Source organism: Falco rusticolus, chromosome 9, assembly GCF_015220075.1.
Source record: "Falco rusticolus isolate bFalRus1 chromosome 9, bFalRus1.pri, whole genome shotgun sequence".
Lineage (NCBI taxonomy): Eukaryota > Metazoa > Chordata > Aves > Falconiformes > Falconidae > Falco > Falco rusticolus.
The window spans coordinates 49,136,402-49,155,121 of record NC_051195.1 but is presented as its reverse complement, the minus strand read 5'-3'; the positions used below and the strand labels follow the sequence as shown (position 1 = coordinate 49,155,121).

The following is an 18,720-nucleotide window of genomic DNA, read 5'->3' as shown; positions in this document are numbered from 1 at the left end:
CAGTAGTTCATGACCCGTTCCCAGATCCCACTGCAGCAGCCCTGCCTCACACAAAGGCCTTTGCATGAATTGTTTTCTTTTTTCAGCACGCTGATTCCTTGCAGGGAATTCCAGTCCTTTCCAGCTCTTGCAGTTGATGTTTCCTTTCTTAGAGCAAATCCCCTCTTAATACCAACCACTGCTTCCTTAAATGTTCCTCAAAGTACAGAGAACATCAACCTCACTTCACCTATCAAGACTTTAAGCTTCTTTTTGACTTGGAACTGAAATAGATTAGTAATATTTGGCATGATTAATGGGAAATTTTTCTACTGAAATACTGAACACTGGTCATGAATATTTTATTTTAAAGGTGACCTGCACTGGCAGCACATGAAGGAAGACTTTTGCTTTGTCATGCTTCAAAAGTGAAAAGTATATTCTTGCAGAAGAAAAGTAGTCTATTTGCACTACAAGAACTGTTTAGTCCATTTTTGTGGGATCACAAACGAAGGTACTGAAACCTAAACAAACAAATGCTTAGTGCATACTTAAAGGTTGATTTCTGTTAGGGTTTATTTACCAAAACTCAAAAAAAAAAAAAAAAAAAAAAAAGGTTTGTAAAACTAGTATCAACTATTTCTTCTCCGATGAAAAAACTCCCAAAATGCATAGATTATTCTGTACTAACAAGGTCTGCAATACTAACTCAAGTCCTGGTACCACTTAGTTTGAGCAGGTACAGCACCAATGCCTGATACTGTGGTCACGGCACAGAGACTTGCTCTTCAGCAAATTCACAACCCCTGCAGTAAAGACTGGAAAAGCCCCAGAGCCACTCTAGAAAATTTGAGCAGTGCAGGAAAAAAAGGGAGAGGGGGCAGGAAGCAGCCCAGGGGAGTAGATCCAGTAGCACAAGTATTAGTTCTCTAGGTCTCAGAGGAGGGGGCACGGGAAATCTTGAAAGACTACTAAATACTTTTAACAGCTTTTAAAACTGAAAGACAAGATTATTTTCTCATGAAAGGAAAAAGAAAATTCTGCAGAGTTTTCTCCTCCCTTTACAAGTTACTTTCAGAGTAAATTTAACACTGGGCAGGCAACCTTGGAGATCGAAATATTTTGCTCAGCTACAAGATCATAGGTAAGGGTGACGCAAACTTTCCCATCACACCTTGCCAATGCCACCTGACCCTGAATCCAAGTCATCAGTATGTACAGTTTCTAAGGTACTGCACTGCCAAAGCTTTAAAACATAAACCTTCTACATGGTAAGCCGGAAAATCTTTTTTCCGAAGGAACAGATAGAGGTTAAGTCCCCCGTCAGGCAAATGAACTGGCAGGTTCTAGCTGCCTTCAGTTTCCAAACTCAATCAACCAGATTAAGAAATCTCCAAAAAGCATCATTGTTGTTTACTATAGGATTTGGATTCTTTCTCTTCCTAAAGTATCACAGATCAGCGCAATTAAAAGCCCCTTATCTAGCAATTAGAAAATTAATATCAGAGAAAGATAAGTAGCTTAGTGAAACCTGGAACACAGACGCAAAAATTTTTGTTTATGCAAACAGACTTCCCGTAGTTTAACTCAAAAGCCAATGAACTATAAAGGCGGCATATTTCCACTAACATTTTTAAACTAAAATGATCTACAAATTACAGAAACAAAACAACTGCTGTAGCAGTCTGGGGGCAAACAGCACACCCAGTATCTAGGGTCCTTCTGTTTCAGACAGGAAAAATCCATGCAAAACTATCTAATATGGAATCCTGATTCAAGACTTCCTGCAAATCTCCTCCTACCTCAAAAGACAAGCACATTCATCTACAGATCAAAAGATCCAGCTCTTCCGCATCACATTCCTAATGACACATACAACTACTCAACAATACTTTTACCGACAGAATGCTATACTAATAGGATAGCAACAGTCACAGAAAATAATTTCATTTTCAGAGAGCAGCATTCAGAAAGTTACAATATATATCAAAAGCTACAACAAAAATAACTGCTGCAGTACTAATGTAAAGAGCCAAGTTCCCAAGACCAATCCTGCCAAACTGAAACAGCGACAGGCTAAGGCAGCCACGCAAATTCATCAGCATGCAACGCAGGACAAAATACTTGGCATTTCCAAGTCCCTTTTGTTCAGAGATCTCAAACCAGTAACAGGAATTCATGCATTAAGATACCCTTTATTTAATCTGCTGGCCGTAGTGCTTTGTTCCCTACAACTTTTTTACTGGTCTTATTAAAAATACAATGACCGTATCTAGAGGGTCATTGGAAATGGGACCTGCAAATCACTGAGGAGACACATACCCAATGGACCCTTTAGCGTTGTTTGCCCGGACACATGTCACTATGATGCAGTCTTTCTCTCGCCCCTGGAACGCATCAACTGTGTCCACTTCTGGGCTGTTGGAAGAAAGAATTAACAAGCTGTTAAATTATGCTAGTTGAATTTTTAAGCAATACACTGATGCAAATAGTCTACCCTTACTAACCATCTGTCAAAACAACCCCGGGTAAATTTCTGCTTCAGTGTATGAACCTAAAGCTAAATTTACTTCTCATCATTATTGAAAAGCTATTCAGGTCCATGTAAGCTTGGAGTTTTAGGTTTTCTTTTAAATCAGCTTTATTCAGAACAGCAATATAATTAAAGCACACATACAAGTAATAGCTAAGAAAGGGTACAAAGAGGCCATGCCTGGTTTAAGCAAAAGGCTTGCATGCCCCCTTTAAAGGCATGACTAAATACAGATTTCAGTAGCACAGAAAAAAAGTCATTATTTTAAGCCATTATTTTTAAAGGCTAAACAAAGGACTAACACGCAAAAGCCAAGTCACCTTTGAAACTCACAGTTTCTTTACCTGCCACTCTTAAACACTCTGTCCATTTGTTCTTGAATTCTCTTTTTCTGTGCACTGTAAGGGGTAATTATTCCAATGCGACGAAGTCCCAGATCCTTCCTTTTTTCTTTAATTGTTCTTATTAATTCCAACACCAGCTTCACTTCCTGAGGGTTACTAAAAGAGCTGAACAAGACAGAATGGAAACATTACAGAAATACATCTGACAGCTCTTTCAGATTCAATGCTTCAGCCCATTTTGTAGGGGGACTGCAAGTCAAAGCCCCCGTCTTGAACTTTTGCAGCCCCCTTCACACAGAGGCTCAAAGAACTTTGCAAGCAGGCCCTGAGGAGGGGTTTCAGCAGGAAAAGGCTGCACCTGACATTCCCTTAGGACTACATAGCCTTCCTTTCCTCACCGAACAGGCAAAGTGAAGGACTGAGCCTGCCACCTTCTGGCATACCCTCAGCATGCAGCTGCGGAAGGAAATTCACTGATTAAAACAAAAAAATATCAGGGAACATGGAAACTTTAGTTAGGAAGATTGTAGGCATTCACTGGCATCTGACAGATAGCCAAACCAGGATGAAAACCAGTTTCAGATTTTTTAAAAAAAACCAAAACCAAAAAAACACCAACCAAACCCAAATATTTAACACCTGCTTTCTTGTAAAATTCAATCAAATGAAGTTGAAAATGCACTTCAGGCTACTAAATGCATATTGTGAACAATCAAGAAGACAACTCTTCTGCAGGTAACTAATTCTCAGCAAATCTGAAGTTTGGCTGAGTAGAATGCAGGACTTACTCATTATCTCGCTCCTCACGACCACATCCTACATCAAAAATAAGGTAGGGCTGGAATGGCCAGTCTGGAGAACATCTGTTCTCTTCTGTTGCTCTGTAAACAACATTTTTATCACTAGGTAACCACACAGAAATTCTAGGAACCGATACTTAATTTATTTACACCATGGTTATTAAACACAAGCAACTTTCAGCTTTTTTTCCCCACAGTCCTTAATTTTCACTGCTACCTGCATATACTGAGGCCTGAAAATGAACTCTAAGCAGTAAGTATGTTTAATTTTAAGTGATCTAGGTAATTTATGTATCGCAGCCTGCACTAACAAGAAATGGAATGCAAGTTTTCTCCCATTAAGCATCTTCCCCCACCCCACAATCTCAAAACTTTTAGACTCAAAAGGATATCCTGATACGAAAAGGTTTCTTTGAAATACCGTCATGGTTTAACCCCGTCCAGCAACTAAGCTGCTCAGAAAGGAGACGAGAGAACTACTCACTTGTCAGTCTTGAGAGCCCTGCCATAAACATAATTGGATGGGAAGAGGCAGATGTCAGGGTGCATCCTGTACTGCACAGTCAGCTGCACAACTGGCAGGCTTTGCAAAACATTCTTCCGCACTTGCTCCTCGAAGTGTCTCTGCAGGCGTGCCATCAAGGACTGATCGTAGCCATAGTCCTGAGCTTTCTGCCAGCGGGAAAATGTGATGACTTCTGGGGAATTAGGTCCCAAACTAACAACAGGAATTTGCTTTTTGGACTTAAAACTGTTTGGTGTTTTCTTTTAAACTTCTAAATCACTCGCAAAATGACAACTACTTGCACTTCAATCTTCTATTTGTGTTACTCTTCCAGTAAAGATCACCTGCATAAATCTGAATTTTTGTCAGTGTAGTCATTAGCAAGACAACTTTCCTTTGTGAGTCACAACATCGTAAGATTTTAAAAACATCAACAATAATGAACAGCAAGATCTTCCAGGGGGGATTTCATTAAACAAGTACACAGCCTCCAGAAAATTTACACTTCTAGAGATGTCAGTCTGGTTTTCCTCATTTCTTTATCAGATGTTTAAAACAGTTCTCTTTACTGTTGGATAAAGAAAGCACTGCTATATGCTCATCCTTAGAACACATCTGTAGGGCAAGGAAGTCCACATACAAACAGGTAGCCTTCATTCTCCATTCCTTAAGGAATGTGATGGTGACAAGCTCATGTAATAACAGAGCCTGCCGCAACTCAACGCCCGTAACAAACCAAGTGCTGAGTTGCACTGAAGTCCGTACTGCCATAGCTAATCCTTAATGGTGCATGAAATCAGTTCCATGCTACACCAGGGAAGTTTATAAAGGTTGCACTCACACAACTGCATCAGCTTTACACGTGCATTTGAAGGCAGTATTGATACGGTCTTCACATAACAGAGACTAAACTTGCAGGGCAAAAGTTATTATCTGATAAACATCCTGAATTGACATTCAAAGTGTCTTTTTTTTTCCCTTTACGTATTTTCTACAAATACTGCTCTTATACTACATTCACTATATAGCATTAAAAAAAATAACAAACACTTACTACTGATTTTACAGTAGGAGGGAGCTGTCTGGGATCTCCAACAAGGACAAGTTTATTACAGCGATGGATCAGCGGAATCAGTGTTTCAACCTCACAGGACTGCCCTGCCTTTTGTATATGCAAACAGGACAAAAAGCAGAAGTTGTAAACAAAGGAGTGGAGGAAAGTATATTAAACTTCCTTTAAGCAAACCAGAATAACTCAAATGCTTTTTAAGTCTTCGGGGGTGGGTGGGTGAAGGTGGCAGCTTTTTCCCTTAATAAAAAACCTACAGGTAAATAAGCACAGCTCCCCAAACAGATGCATATAGAACCCAACCATCTGGAAATCTCTACAAGAGCCACACTTCCACCATGATTTTTAAGTAAAAGCCACCTGCCATTAAAGCACCAAACAACTCCGAAGAAGAAGCAATTAAAAGTTACTCTTACTTCTCATGGCTCTACGTTGCACGACAGGCTGGTTATCAGTTAAAAGGTGGGGATGGGGCAGTCGACCCACAATATATTACACCAGTAGCCAAATAATCACAAGTAGCCTAAAGCAGAGCAAGGCAGACCTTAGAGGTGGAACATTTCGTAGTTCTACATATTTTACTGACCTCATCCACAATGACACAGCTGAAAGGATCCACTCCTAGCCGTGAAAATGCAGATTCCAGCAGATTTCCTCCACTTGTGCTAAGCGTGCAGCAGATGATGTCGGCCTCCAAGATGATATCTGCCTGTACTTTCTGAGAGTGCCCCCGAACCTTCAAGTACAACAGGACACCATGTCTCCTCTTTTAGCTTTCTTAAACCACCTTAGAGCAATTTCTAATTGCCTGGATAATTCAAACTGCCAAACAGATCATGCCTAATGCATCATCCCAATCAAACTATCTCCATTATTACAAATGAAAGTCACAAGTTGACTTAGCTGAAATGTTACTTTCACTTTACAGACCGCCACCACTGAGGTGGCAAAATGGAAGTACTCCTTTATCTCTACAGCCGTGCTATCCAGACACACTGTGAGCAATGTTTACTTTGCCATCACACATGCCTCCATGACCATTAAGGGTCAGCATATATTCATTAAAGGTGAACTTTCATTCATCTCATGATTCATGCTACTTAGCCTTAATTACTGGTTTTGCTGTTAGTGCCTATTTCCACTTTCAGATCTATCACCTCATAAAAAAAAAATTCCTCCAGCTGTTACTTTACTTAGAAACATTTCACAGTATCTCAGTTCCAGCAAGACTAAGGGACATGGCAGTGGTGATAGATACATCCTAGAACATGAGGACATGCCTGTTTCTATCACTTTCTTTGCCAAATATAGAATCTCAGAATCGTTTAGTTGGAAAAAGACCTTTAAGATCACTGAATCCAACCATACACTGTGCAAATGTCAGAGTTGCCAGATGAATGTGGTTTATGGAATGTTTTTCCCAATTTCTCTCTACAAGGCCATTTTCTGAGCATATGGGTTTATACAGCTTTTAATGCAATGTTCAGCCAGTGCTGCTTCACAACTGATTCAGTCAGCACTTTGGCTGATTGATAACTCCTTTCTTGTTGCGTGTGCTCTATTAAATAACACTGAAAGGTTAGTATGTATCTTCAACCCTCATTGATTTTCTGTTAAATGAAAGTGAGTTAACTCCTTTCAGCCACGTTTCGTTGGAAAAATAAAAATTCTTCCACCATCAACCATAATTTCATATCTGTCTCCAGAACACTTCCCTATTTTGTTTAAAATTCACCCTTAACTGTCAGAAGGAATATTCCCATCCATTTGTTGTTTTTTCGGGGGTGGGGGGGTGAGTGGATGTTGGGGTTTTTTTTCAATATGCAGCCAGAGCACATCTGCATTTCACACCATAACTTACTACTATTTACCTACTACTTTATAAATACTCCCAGCCACATCAAAACCAAATCTCCACCACAATTAAAGGATATCAAGTATATAAATACATCAGCTGAGGTTCATTAAAGAGCTGCCTTAAAGATAAATTCCTACCTCCTTTAGTTGAGAAGCAAGCTGTTGTCTCTCCTTTGAAAGTCTGCCAATTTCATCATCTAATATTTGACTCTAGATGGGGGGGGAAAGATAGAGAAACCACGTATCAGAAATAATTACCACCACATATTTCCCATAAACCTTTTTTCTTCCCATACCCTAAAACATTTCCTACACACTTAAGACTTGTTCAGACTGTCTTTTAGTACCAAATGTGTCTGAAGAAGCTGGCCACTTTCTTGGAAAGCTGTCAACGTATTTAGACTTCGCAACACACAATACTACGTCTTACATTTCTCTGCAACTGGGAAAATGGTTTACCATCAGAAATCTGTAGTTTGAGCACAAATGCTAAATTTTTAGACAAACAACTGGAACACTTCCAAGTGCAACACACATCCTGATATCTCATATTCCAGGGTAACTTACTATTCCCAGTTAAATAAGAACAGAGCTTTGAAGTATACAGACAAATTAAATCATTAAGATTCATAAATATGGTTACACTAAAAACTTAACTGGTGACAGAACCAAATAAAGACTACTCAACACTAGAGCAAGAAGTGGCATAATCAACCAGTCAAAAGTCCTACTATAAATAAAAAAAAAAAAATCCTGATCTAAAGTTCTTTGTTCCCTTTCACAGTGCTAACCAACATTTCCATTAGATTAAAAAGCAGGTTAAGAGACAGTTACTGCTTAGAGATGGCATTAAAGGTAGAGTTCTTTTTGGATTCACTAATGAAAAGAAAATACAAATGGAACGACAAATACAAGTATCTTACTACCTCCCTCTTCTCACATCTGTGCATGGCACGCTGACGAGACAGCATGTCCAGCTTTTGATCCAGAGCTGCTTTTTTCTTCTGTATATCCTGATCACAGTCAAATGGCTGTCGTTCTACAATAAAACCAAGAAGAACATACAGGTAGAATAGAAAAACTGCTACAGTAACACTTGCTTTCAGTCACCCATCTTAAGTTATTAAGAACAAATGGACAAACTCATTTTCTGTTGCATTTCTTTTTTTTTTTACTAAGGTCTTATCTTGTAAAACGAAGGTAGTAAGACTTGGTTCCAAGTGTAGCTCTCAAACACTGCATAGCGACATTGCTTAAGAATTATGGCTTTAACACACATTTACTGTAACTTCTTTTTAAACAGAACAAAGAATAGTCTCACTCATTTCTTTGCTTTTGCTTAGACTTAGGCATACTTAAGCTGACACTCTCCCACTAAGACTGGGAAAAGCAATGCTTTATGAAACAATCTTCCTTCTTAAAGGACAGAGTCCCAAGCATAAAACATCAAGCTCTTGAAGAAAACAGAAGAAAAGTCTGATTTGCATGTTACTTACTCATTCTATGTTCAACTTGCTTAACCAGGCTAAATCTCCGGACTTCATTGTTGATTGCTTTTTCAGCACCAAGTCGCACTAATTTGATATCACCACAATTTCCTGTTTACAAAATCAGAGCCAAAAAATTTTTAGATTGCTCCCATCATCTCTGCACTTTGGTATGAGATAAAAAAAAATTAAAAAACATGGATATCAAACAAGGCTTTTCCTTTATTGCTTTTCAGGGTTTTGCAACAATTTATCTGTACTGATCTAAACCCAGCTACAGAAAAAAAAAATAAATAAATCAATAATTCCAAACTCTTAAAAAAAAAAAAAAAAGAGATGTTGCCTATGTCTTAGTGGTGGCTAACAGTTAAGAATGTTATTTTGAATTAATAAAACCATCTCTTATTCCCAGGTTTCTTTCTCTAGAACTTACAGAATTCCTAAGTTAGAAAATTACTGAGTACTATCAGTAACACAGCCGGTAAGTGAACACCAAATTAATGTGTAGTTACAATGCAGATTTTTTTTCCCCCATCATAGATTAGATGGCTTGCTCAGAATTCATTTACTTCGTATTAGTCAAAAACTTGGAGGAGAAAAAAAAAAAAAGTCAGAGGTTCTAACATGTAAAAATTTTCAGTCTGTTTAGCATGGTCAGCAAAGTCTAATTTTATTCAAAATCAAGTTAATAGTCTGGTGTTCAAATTTTTAAAAAGAGTACTCGGTGAACTGAAACTAACACTAAGAGTAAAGGGGTCAGTGCCTATAAAAAGACAAAGTGCAATTTATTTCAAGAAAAACGTAACACACCTTTTAGAAAAGCACATTAAAATTAATAACAGTATGAGGATGTACCAGTCATGTTCTCTAAGAGACAAAAGCTGCTTAGAGTAGCATATAAGCATTATATGTAATCAACTGTTCCAGTTTCTCCTTCAGGCTTTGTCTATTTAACATATAAACAGAATTTTGAAATAATCCATACCCAAAGGCTCCTGTCTGTTTTGGCATTTTTCCTTAAATGCAATGATGATCTTTTTCATGAGTTCATCAACAGCAGCATTTGATGGTGCACAAACTAGAAAACGGTTTGGCTTGATCTTGGAATTTGTTTTTTTAGTTGTTTTCTCGTTCCTAGTGTTCTGTAGATTAATTAACAATAAACCAAGACAGGCTCTTTAAATTGTTTTCATTTGTGATTTAAAAGTCAGACTGTAGGCTCATCTTAATCAGCATGCAGAGTATGGGGACTACTGCACTTGAACCCCTCTTAAGCTATGTCTTACGTTGAGTAAGAAGTCAAATGTATTAATACTATTCGCATAAATTCCCTTCAACAACGATGTACATGATTAATCTACTGGATGCTAATATTAAAACCATTAAATGGGACAGACCAAACAACATTCCTCAATACATAAAAATATTAAGGTTTTTTTTTGTAACAAGTGTTTATACTACTGATTGTGCAGTTTTCTTGATTTTACTTTTTAAGTTCTGTAAAATAAGTTTTCCAAGATGCCCAAAAGGTATTAATTCCACCTTTATGCCCTGTACAGATTTAACTAAATCAGCTTAATGAATAACACCCCCAGTAATTATCAACACTACACTTCCATTTAGTTCAAGCTATCATTGACTTCCACTGGGAAACCAAACACCAGCACATGACAATCACATACATTGGATTCACTTACTTCTCTCAACACAAGAGACAGAAGTCCAACAATAGTTTTAGACTTCCCTGTTCCAGGGGGGCCGTGGATGAGGCAGATCTTGGGAAGCACTGGATGTTGCTTTACCATGGCATAAGCTGTCTCAATGGCTCTCTTTTGATCTTCATTGTATTCATTCAGATCTAATACCTGAAGGTAACAGACAAGGGAAAAATAACATATTACTTAATGTTGATCATACCTCCCATGTTCATTTTGTGTATTTTCAGAATGTCCCCCACCCCTCTAACTACAAGTCAGAAACCTGAAGGGCATGGAAGGCTTTTGATTCTAGGTTTGCTCTACATGCACACCCAACCCTGATTCAAAAACTGTTAATGAAGGCTTCACTTACACGCTTTATTTCACATTACCTTTTCCATATGACGCCTGATTTCCTGAACAGACACCTCTACGGCAAGGGAAAAAAAAACCTGAAAGCTGCTTGAAGTCCACTACTAGTATCGACATCAATACAGCAGAAATACCTGAGCAGATTCAGACTCCTCTCTCCCCACCCAATCAACCAACTCTGAAAAGCACAGCACCCCAATGCTTTTGAAATCTGGCTGTTTGTGCTTGGTCATTTCAAAAACAGCACACAAAACCAGTTTTGAGAAACTCGTGGGGTCCAAATGTCCACTTTGTCACCCCTAACTATCACTTCTAGCAGCAGCACTTACAGCACTTCCTGAAGCTACAGGCAAGTCTCTGGGACAGAAGTCACTGTAACTTGGATTTAAGATGGGTTTAAGCAGGGGACTTCTGTTCAATAGTAGTAGACCTCTGAATTTTCGATGTGTGGTCACCAGGGAGCCAACCACCACACACTTCACTTGCTTATTTATGAAGAAAGACAAATTGCCTCGAGTTTGCACAGAAAGATGACAGATGGTATGCTGTTCCTTTTGTCCTATTAAAATGGAGAGGAGAAAAAAACAAACAATTCACAAGTTGTGAATTCAAAAGAATATCCAAATTGTTAACTGAAAGATATTCAAACAGGTCACTAGAAGAATTCACCAGAACCAAGTGCTGCCTTCTACTAGGGAGCCAAAAAACTAATTCTTGCAAAAAACCCCAAACACCAGCACCATCATCCCACACACAAAAAAACCCAAAAACAACCAAACCCCACACTCCAAAACAAACCAAAAACCAAAACAGTGCTCTGCAAAATAACTCGGATCACTGTTTTCATCGGGCAGCGTTAGTCTTGATGCTTGATAATCCTGGTAATCCACAACTTCAGTTCCAGAAGACAGTGGAAGTTCTAGTTAGTGAGACACTGAAGTTCATGGCCCTTCCTGCCTCACAGCAACACATTCCTAAAGATGTATGGTAAAGCACTTAATCGTCATTAGTTTCTGTTCTTACACGAAGTATTAACATCTGTATTGAAGGAAGTCCCTAGAAAAATGCATGGAAAGCAGGTCTGCAGCTTCAGTTCCTGGCTTTTTATGAAGCCTCTAGTATGGAACATACATACTACAGTGGAAAAGCAAGTCCATTTCCTCTGAGGTAAGTGATGTATTACAACTAGCAACAGCCAGCTATGAAGATGCATTTTACAGTAATAAGAACAATCCACTTTCATTTCAGCCCCATTTACTTACTAGTTAAACAGCCAGATGCACGACCAAATCGTGTCACAAGACCAACGTGATGCACCATATGGTTCTCCACTTCACTTTCTTCCCTAAAGCTGTCTTTTTCCTTTTGGACCACCAAAAAGACTAAGTCATCCTCCTTTGGATTAAGCTGCCTTGCCAAATCACTTTCTTGAAAATGAGCTAGTAAAAATACATTTAAAATTAGAAAATTAAAAGGACTATGGTTACAATACTTTCATAACTATGGTTACTATACTTTCATACCAGTACTACAATTAACATTTATTATATATACTTCAGTAATACCTATCTGTAACTTTTAAAGTTATTAAAAGCTATAGCAGAAGTCTATGAAGACTTATAACTCCATCCTGCATTCCTAAGCCTGAACAGGGCACTGCAGAGCAAGTGATAGACTATTTTTATTTACCAAAAGAAGGTGAAACAAATAAGTGAGGTGGAAAGTGTTCCAACAGCAATCAAATAACCTTTTGTACTGAAGACACAAATCCCCTGCTAAATACGTACTTCTGTTACTTGTGCTCTGTAAAATAGCAAATTCAGGATCCTTTCTGTATTTAAAGCAAATAAAAAAAAACTACCTGCAAGTGCTAGCTCATTACAAGGTATTATCTACTTGAAAAGTAGAAGAGGGTTTTATTGAAAAAAAAAAAAAAAAACAAAACCAAAAAGAAAAACCACCCCAAAAACTCTTACCCGTAAATTCTGCTGTATTCAAGTCAGCATAGAAGTTCTGTAAGTAGAAGTAGTAACTCTTCTCCTCTCTTACTCTCTGGTTTTCTATCCACTCTTGTGCCAGCTACGTGTTGGAAAGTAAAAGCTGAATAAAAATACTTCCAAGGGTATAGTGCATCAAAAGAATAGCTTAGTATGACTTAAAGGGTAAACACACTAAGCAAAACCAAAAGAAAGCTGTCAAGTACAAGTCATCGAAGTCTCACCCGTTTCTTTCTTAATATATGCATACACATTACATAGAAACACACAGGGCAAGCAAAAGTGCTTCCTCCCCACACACACACCCTTTCGTGTACTTTCTTATACAGCTCTTCGGAGTAAACATGAGTTTCCCCTTTTGCATTTTCACCTTAAAATACCAGCATTAGCCTGTTACTGACTTCATTTTCTACCTTATTTCTATGGGAGAAGTGACGCAATGACTGAACGTGAAAGCATGCAGGCTTTAATTGAAGGAACTGTACTTCATCACTATTAAAGTTTTCAAAGATTTCTGTTTTAAGCTTTATACGCTATAAAGGGGAACCACTTCCTTTCTTCCTCCTTTTGCATGCTATTGTGAATTAAAGAAAAAAATTTCATTGAGGTGGTGACGGTTCTCAATCTTAAGCATAACTGTTTAGATTATTTCCCCCAAATCATTCCTCTATTCAGATCTGTACCACAACATTTTCAGAAGGCAAAGGACATAAACCAGTTTTTAATCTCTTGGTAAAATGTACTATAAACTGATGAAAACAAATCAAGAGGCAGATAGCTACTTACAGTTTCAAAGGCATTTAGCATCATCAAGGGGAAAAATGTATTAAAATAGTCATTGTATCCCTGAAATCGGACAGGAACAGAAGCTACTACAGACTGCAAGAGAGTACTTGGAGGTCCAAACTGGCTGAGGTTCATAAACATGTCGTAAGTCCACTTTAGAACTTCATTAACAAAAATACTATGATCACGCTGCTGAGTGCCAAGAAAGGAAGAATAATATGGTTCTTGGGCAGGCCTTCTGGAAATATTTGAAGCATTGTCATTCTGTCTGTTTCCTGACTGGAGAACATTAGAAATACGGGGTTGAGACACATTACTGAAACTTGAAGACTTGCAGGTTTGATTTCCTACTGGAATACCCTTTGCATTTGGTGGCCTGACCACGACTGGTTTTGCTGCATTCACTTTGCTTTTTGAAGCTGGTGGTAACTTTTTAATATCTTCGAGATCCTTGCTGAAGGCTGCATTCCGTGAAGAACTTGCTGAGCTGAAAATTTTGGTAGTGGAAGGCTTTCTTGTTTTAGAAGGTGGCATGAAAAAAGGTTTGGCAAACAAGTGATCAGCTTCCGAGCTGGTGGCTGAATGCTTACTACAGTACTCTACTGGCTTTTCCACTTTTTCCACACAGTCTTTGTACTTACACTTCACAATAGTCAAGGATTCATTCTGCTGAAGGCTTTCAGCAGTACCAGTTTCCTCTGGTTTGTTACCAACTTCAACGTTAACTTGAACACTTTCCTCCTTAGAACATAATTCCATATCCACAGGATCTGACTGAGTTAAAAACAGATCATCATCATCTTCACTGTTTTCATTCAATTTACACCCATTTTCTTTTGAAGTTGTCTTCTCACACTTGGGCTGGACAATGCAACATCCTCCTGGAGGTTCATCTTTATCATCTCCAACACGTGCAACAGAAAAGAGACTCGAATCCATAGGTACAGGAGGAACCCTCATACTGTTATCCTCTGATTTTCTGTTTGAACCTGAAGAATTAGGCATTTGAGAAAGACATGTCTTCTCCTCCACACACAGGCTTTCAAATATTCTCTCACTGGCAGAGGAAGAGTCAGCCTCCTTCCTTTTTTCCTCTCTCTGGTTTTCAACAGACCCTTCAACAGATGCCCACTCAAAAGTTTTAGGCTTTTGCTTCATAGTTTTTACAACCACTTTGCTAACTTTTCTGTTTCTACTTTCAGAACTTCCTGCAAGATTTTTCACTCTGGCACTTTTTGGGGGCCTCGTCTGCCTTAAAAACTGAAGGTCTTGGCAGGCTAACATTTTTTTATTATGTTTTATAGACAAACTCCGAGGAGCAATTAGTTTAACCTTCTGTTTCTGTGCAACTCCAACTCTCCCTGCAGCTTTGCCATAGCTGCGCAGTTGAGCTAGACTCTCTAAAGAGCGCTGGGATAAATCAAACGCTTTGCGGGGTGCCTTCTTCAGACCAAGTTTTTCCACAGTTGATGTTGGCGCAGGACACTGCCGAACCTTCCTTGGAGGAACCACAGCAGGCATTGACCTGGCAGGTTGAGAATTTTTTGGAATACTTTGAAGCAGTTTTTTATTTTGTGCTGTTTTAAAAACAGGAGAGGCTTTAGGACTTCTTTGAACAGTTCTTGCTACTTCAGATTTTGCTATATTCTTCCGTGGGCTTGCACTATTCTTCTTAAGGGCCAACTTTGAAGCTAATGAGATGCTAGATGTAGATGCTCTGGGTTGAGTCAATTCTGAATCCAGGGTGAAGTCTTTAGCAACAGTATCCTTGTCTGCAAAACCCTCCAGTTCATCTTTTGCATTTCCCTTGCTAACAGATTCCTGCAGTGCTGAATTAGTTACTTCGTTTGTATTATCAGATTTTATCTGACGAGACACATTTTCTATCTGCTTTTCTGCCAAGTCTGTTGCTGCTTCTTCCGTGGTATTGTCACTTATGTAATCCACATCATAACCCCACTGATTCGTGCAATCATTCAGGAAGTCATCTGAACTAGTACTGTCAACCTCTGTTGAAACACAACCTTGTTTATACTCCTGAGTTTCTTCCATACTATATGCTTGAGTATCTTGCCAAACAGAAAAGACATCATATTCTGTTTCAAATTCAAAGTACTGAGATTCACACTCTTCGAGAGACATCAGAGCGCCTGGCATCTTTGATTCTATTTTGCTATCACTATTAGAAATGCAGCTAGAAGTTGAAGGCTGCTTTTCAGGACACACATCTTCATCAATTTTCTTTGTTTCCTTCTTGTTAGGCACACCTCCTTCATCCGAAGAGTCTGAAATTATGATGACTTGATTGTCAGGGCAATCTACATCGCAGGGAGACTTGGTATTCTGGCCATCACTGGAAGATCTTACAGCACCTTTCACTTTCCTTTTAATATCACATACATTATGATGTACTGCGCTTTCTTGGCTTGAGTCAAAGGGAAAATTGACACTTTTGGCATATGCAGTTAAAGATAATTTACTGAGTTCTTTATCAACCTGGGAGTCTGTTAAAGTATTATCTTCAGAAACCGTCTTCATAAAATCCTCCTCTTTCTTCCCCACTGCATTGTTCTCTGTCTTGAAATATTCTGAAAAATTGAACAACCTGTCACTTGATTCACACTTCACTGACAGTGGCCTGATCTGAGCAGCAGGACTGGACATATCCCTCTTTTTTTCAGAGGTAGATGGAACATGACTGTTTGCTGAAGTTTTATCCATACAAATGATCTTTGAAATTTGACTTTTAGAGTCATATTTAACAGAGTCATTTAAATCAGGCTGTTCCCGGTCTGAAGTTTGCATGTCAGTGTCTTTCTTAAACACAGACTTCAACAATGAACTTGGTTTTTCATCAGTGGATTCTTTTTTCAGTAAGGTGTCATTAATCCCTGAGAGCAAATCATTGCCATCTTCATTTTCCTGCATACCAGGTTCATTTTTAGAGGAGACAGAACAATCTTTTGGTGTTTCTTTTGGTATCTGTTTAGTGGGAAACAGTCTGGATTGAAACGCACTGTTGACACTTTTCTTCTGTGTACTTTCACAACACCTCGAAGATGGAGTATTGACAGAGGTTTCATTTTCACACACAGTACTCTGTCCCTGATGTTTATGACAATCTTTGCTCGTACATTGATAGTCAGTGCAAAACACAGGTTGTTTTGCCTCTCCTTTTGAAGCACTTGTTGCTAAACTGCAGTTTTTCAATTTGTATGGCTTCACTAGCTGCAATACTTTTGAAGGGCATTCAGTTTTCTGTATCTTGTTTTTCAAATCCATCAGTCTAGGCACATCTACTTTAAACTTCAAAGAGGAACTGGGAGACATATTGCTTTCCTTTAGATCTGAGCTGTGAACATGTTCTGGAGAACCAATATGAGTTTGAGCAGCCAGGCATGTTGGTGTTGTGGGTTCTGCTTCACTTTTGTTTTCTAACTCGCCACCTCTTCTGAAATCTGAATGCTGGGCACCTGGATTAAAGCACTCGTTATCCTTATTGCATTTCCCTCCCACAAGATCATTGTTCCCGTCTTCCTGAAAGTTCCCACATACTCTTGCTGCCAAAGCGTTCTGTGGGCAGATATATTCCTGAGTTGTCCAGTCATTAACTTCCTTTTTAATATTCAAGAGGCCTTCAGTGGATGTCCAAGAGCTTGAACTTTCAGATGCATCTCTACATTCCTCTTCACAAGTACTCTTTCCAGTAGGGAACAGGTTCTCTTGGCAATCTTCATCTCCACCTTCCTTTGACATGACAGCAAATGGTGAACAAAGGTCACCCCTGCCATGTACACTCATCCTACATCTATCACCACCTGCACTCTTCTCTTGCTTTATAGAAACAGTAGGCAAATTTGTAGAGTTTGCATTGTTTCCTGCAGCCACAGAGGTATTCAATGCTCTGCCCTTTATACTTCTTATAACTTGCTTTAAACATATTTGTAATTCCTGGGTTTCCTGGATGTTCAGTTGCCAACCTAAAGATAGATTTCCTCGCAGAAGAAGATTGAGTTTGTCTAGGTACTGCTTGCAAAGAGCATGCTGCCCAATTTGATAGCCTTCTCTAAGAAGGCTGCGTATCAACTGCACACACGCGTGCTGCACAGAGTTAGAAGCTTGTAAAGATACCGCTGATGAACCTCTCACACAATGTCCAGACGCTTTTTCAGTGCATCGTGTAAATGCTATAGCTGGAAGCTTAGCACATCTCACCACGGCTTCCACCCATTCTTGGGAGCTAATCCACAGCAAATGCAGGCACTTTTTATTTCTGTGTAGCTCAATAATGGACACCAAGATCAGGAGAAAAAATTCAGAGATTTTGTCACACTGCTGGATTCTTTCATTGAGAATATTCTTGATTTCTGAGCAGAGGTAGTGAATGACCTCTACTATATATGCTACACCCAAGTCCTTGAGATCCATAAGTGACTGGACAAAAGGGATGAACCACAGAAATGTGCTGTGATGGACACGCATATCTCTGCCAATATCAGACTGAAGCACATTAGCCAGTGTTTGCATATCTTCGTACATGTTGGGGCAGTAGTCTGGACAAATGGCAGTCTTCCATCCAGTATCCTGAAAAATAAATTCACCACACATCATCCCCATTACACACATCTGCACAGTTTAATCTCCCAGGGTTTTTTTCTAGCTGTAAAGGTTAATTTCTTTCAAATACATGTTCATTAAATAGTAACATCTCTTATATCCTAATGTAGTTCAGATTTTAACTTAAATGCAAAAAATAAAAAAATCAAACTAATGTATGTATAAGGAACTAATCTCCTAAATTGTAACTTATGAAGTGTAAAGTAGTATTTCCTTTAAAAATAAATTCTCCAAAGATGTCGTTATGCTGACGTAATTTAACCTCAATCAAATATATATTCAAAGCCTTTGAAAGGCATTTCATAAACAAAACAAAGAACATTCACAAATGTTTATTCTGCTTTATAACATATATATAATAGTGCCATTTTAGACAACAGTCCCATATCTGAAAGTACATCAAAGCGTACATCACTACTCCATACTCAACGTATTAGTTTAAAAACCTGAGAAACAAAAAGTAAAATACATAAACACAATCAGCAACTTTTTTAAAAACCGAATTCATATTTTCGCTGAGGTAACAATGTTTGTTTCAATCTTGATACAAATTCTTGGGCTTTAATACCATCCCGGCCTAATTCTAAAACATGTTCTTCTTACAGCCTGAAAGTACCAGTTAAACAAGAAGTGACCACACTGGCTGCTGTTTAACATACGTCACTGTTGTGTGCATT

The 18,720-nt window shown here is 38.6% G+C and overlaps 1 protein-coding gene across 5 annotated transcripts in view; it reads right to left on the bottom strand.

Annotated features, from left to right (window-relative positions):
• SETX (senataxin) overlaps positions 1 to 18,720 on the bottom strand; it is a 32,570-nt gene that overhangs the window by 4,090 nt on the left and 9,760 nt on the right. For 3 of the 5 annotated variants that reach the window (XM_037401321.1, XM_037401323.1, XM_037401322.1), the window contains 15 exons: positions 13,427 to 18,010; positions 12,620 to 12,722; positions 11,906 to 12,082; positions 10,973 to 11,202; positions 10,272 to 10,439; positions 9,560 to 9,716; positions 8,584 to 8,685; positions 8,014 to 8,126; positions 7,226 to 7,297; positions 5,817 to 5,966; positions 5,216 to 5,323; positions 4,141 to 4,328; positions 3,645 to 3,737; positions 2,857 to 3,021; positions 2,302 to 2,397 (listed from right to left, as the gene is read on the bottom strand). In XM_037401321.1, coding sequence (XP_037257218.1) covers positions 2,302 to 2,397; positions 2,857 to 3,021; positions 3,645 to 3,737; positions 4,141 to 4,328; positions 5,216 to 5,323; positions 5,817 to 5,966; positions 7,226 to 7,297; positions 8,014 to 8,126; positions 8,584 to 8,685; positions 9,560 to 9,716; positions 10,272 to 10,439; positions 10,973 to 11,202; positions 11,906 to 12,082; positions 12,620 to 12,722; positions 13,427 to 18,010 — 6,506 coding nt within the window. Of the gene's footprint in view, positions 1 to 2,301; positions 2,398 to 2,856; positions 3,022 to 3,644; positions 3,738 to 4,140; positions 4,516 to 5,215; positions 5,324 to 5,816; positions 5,967 to 7,225; positions 7,298 to 8,013; positions 8,127 to 8,583; positions 8,686 to 9,559; positions 9,717 to 10,271; positions 10,440 to 10,972; positions 11,203 to 11,905; positions 12,083 to 12,619; positions 12,723 to 13,426; positions 18,011 to 18,720 lie in introns of those variants that run through there. The other 2 variants (XM_037401325.1, XM_037401324.1) reach the window with 2 other exon arrangements.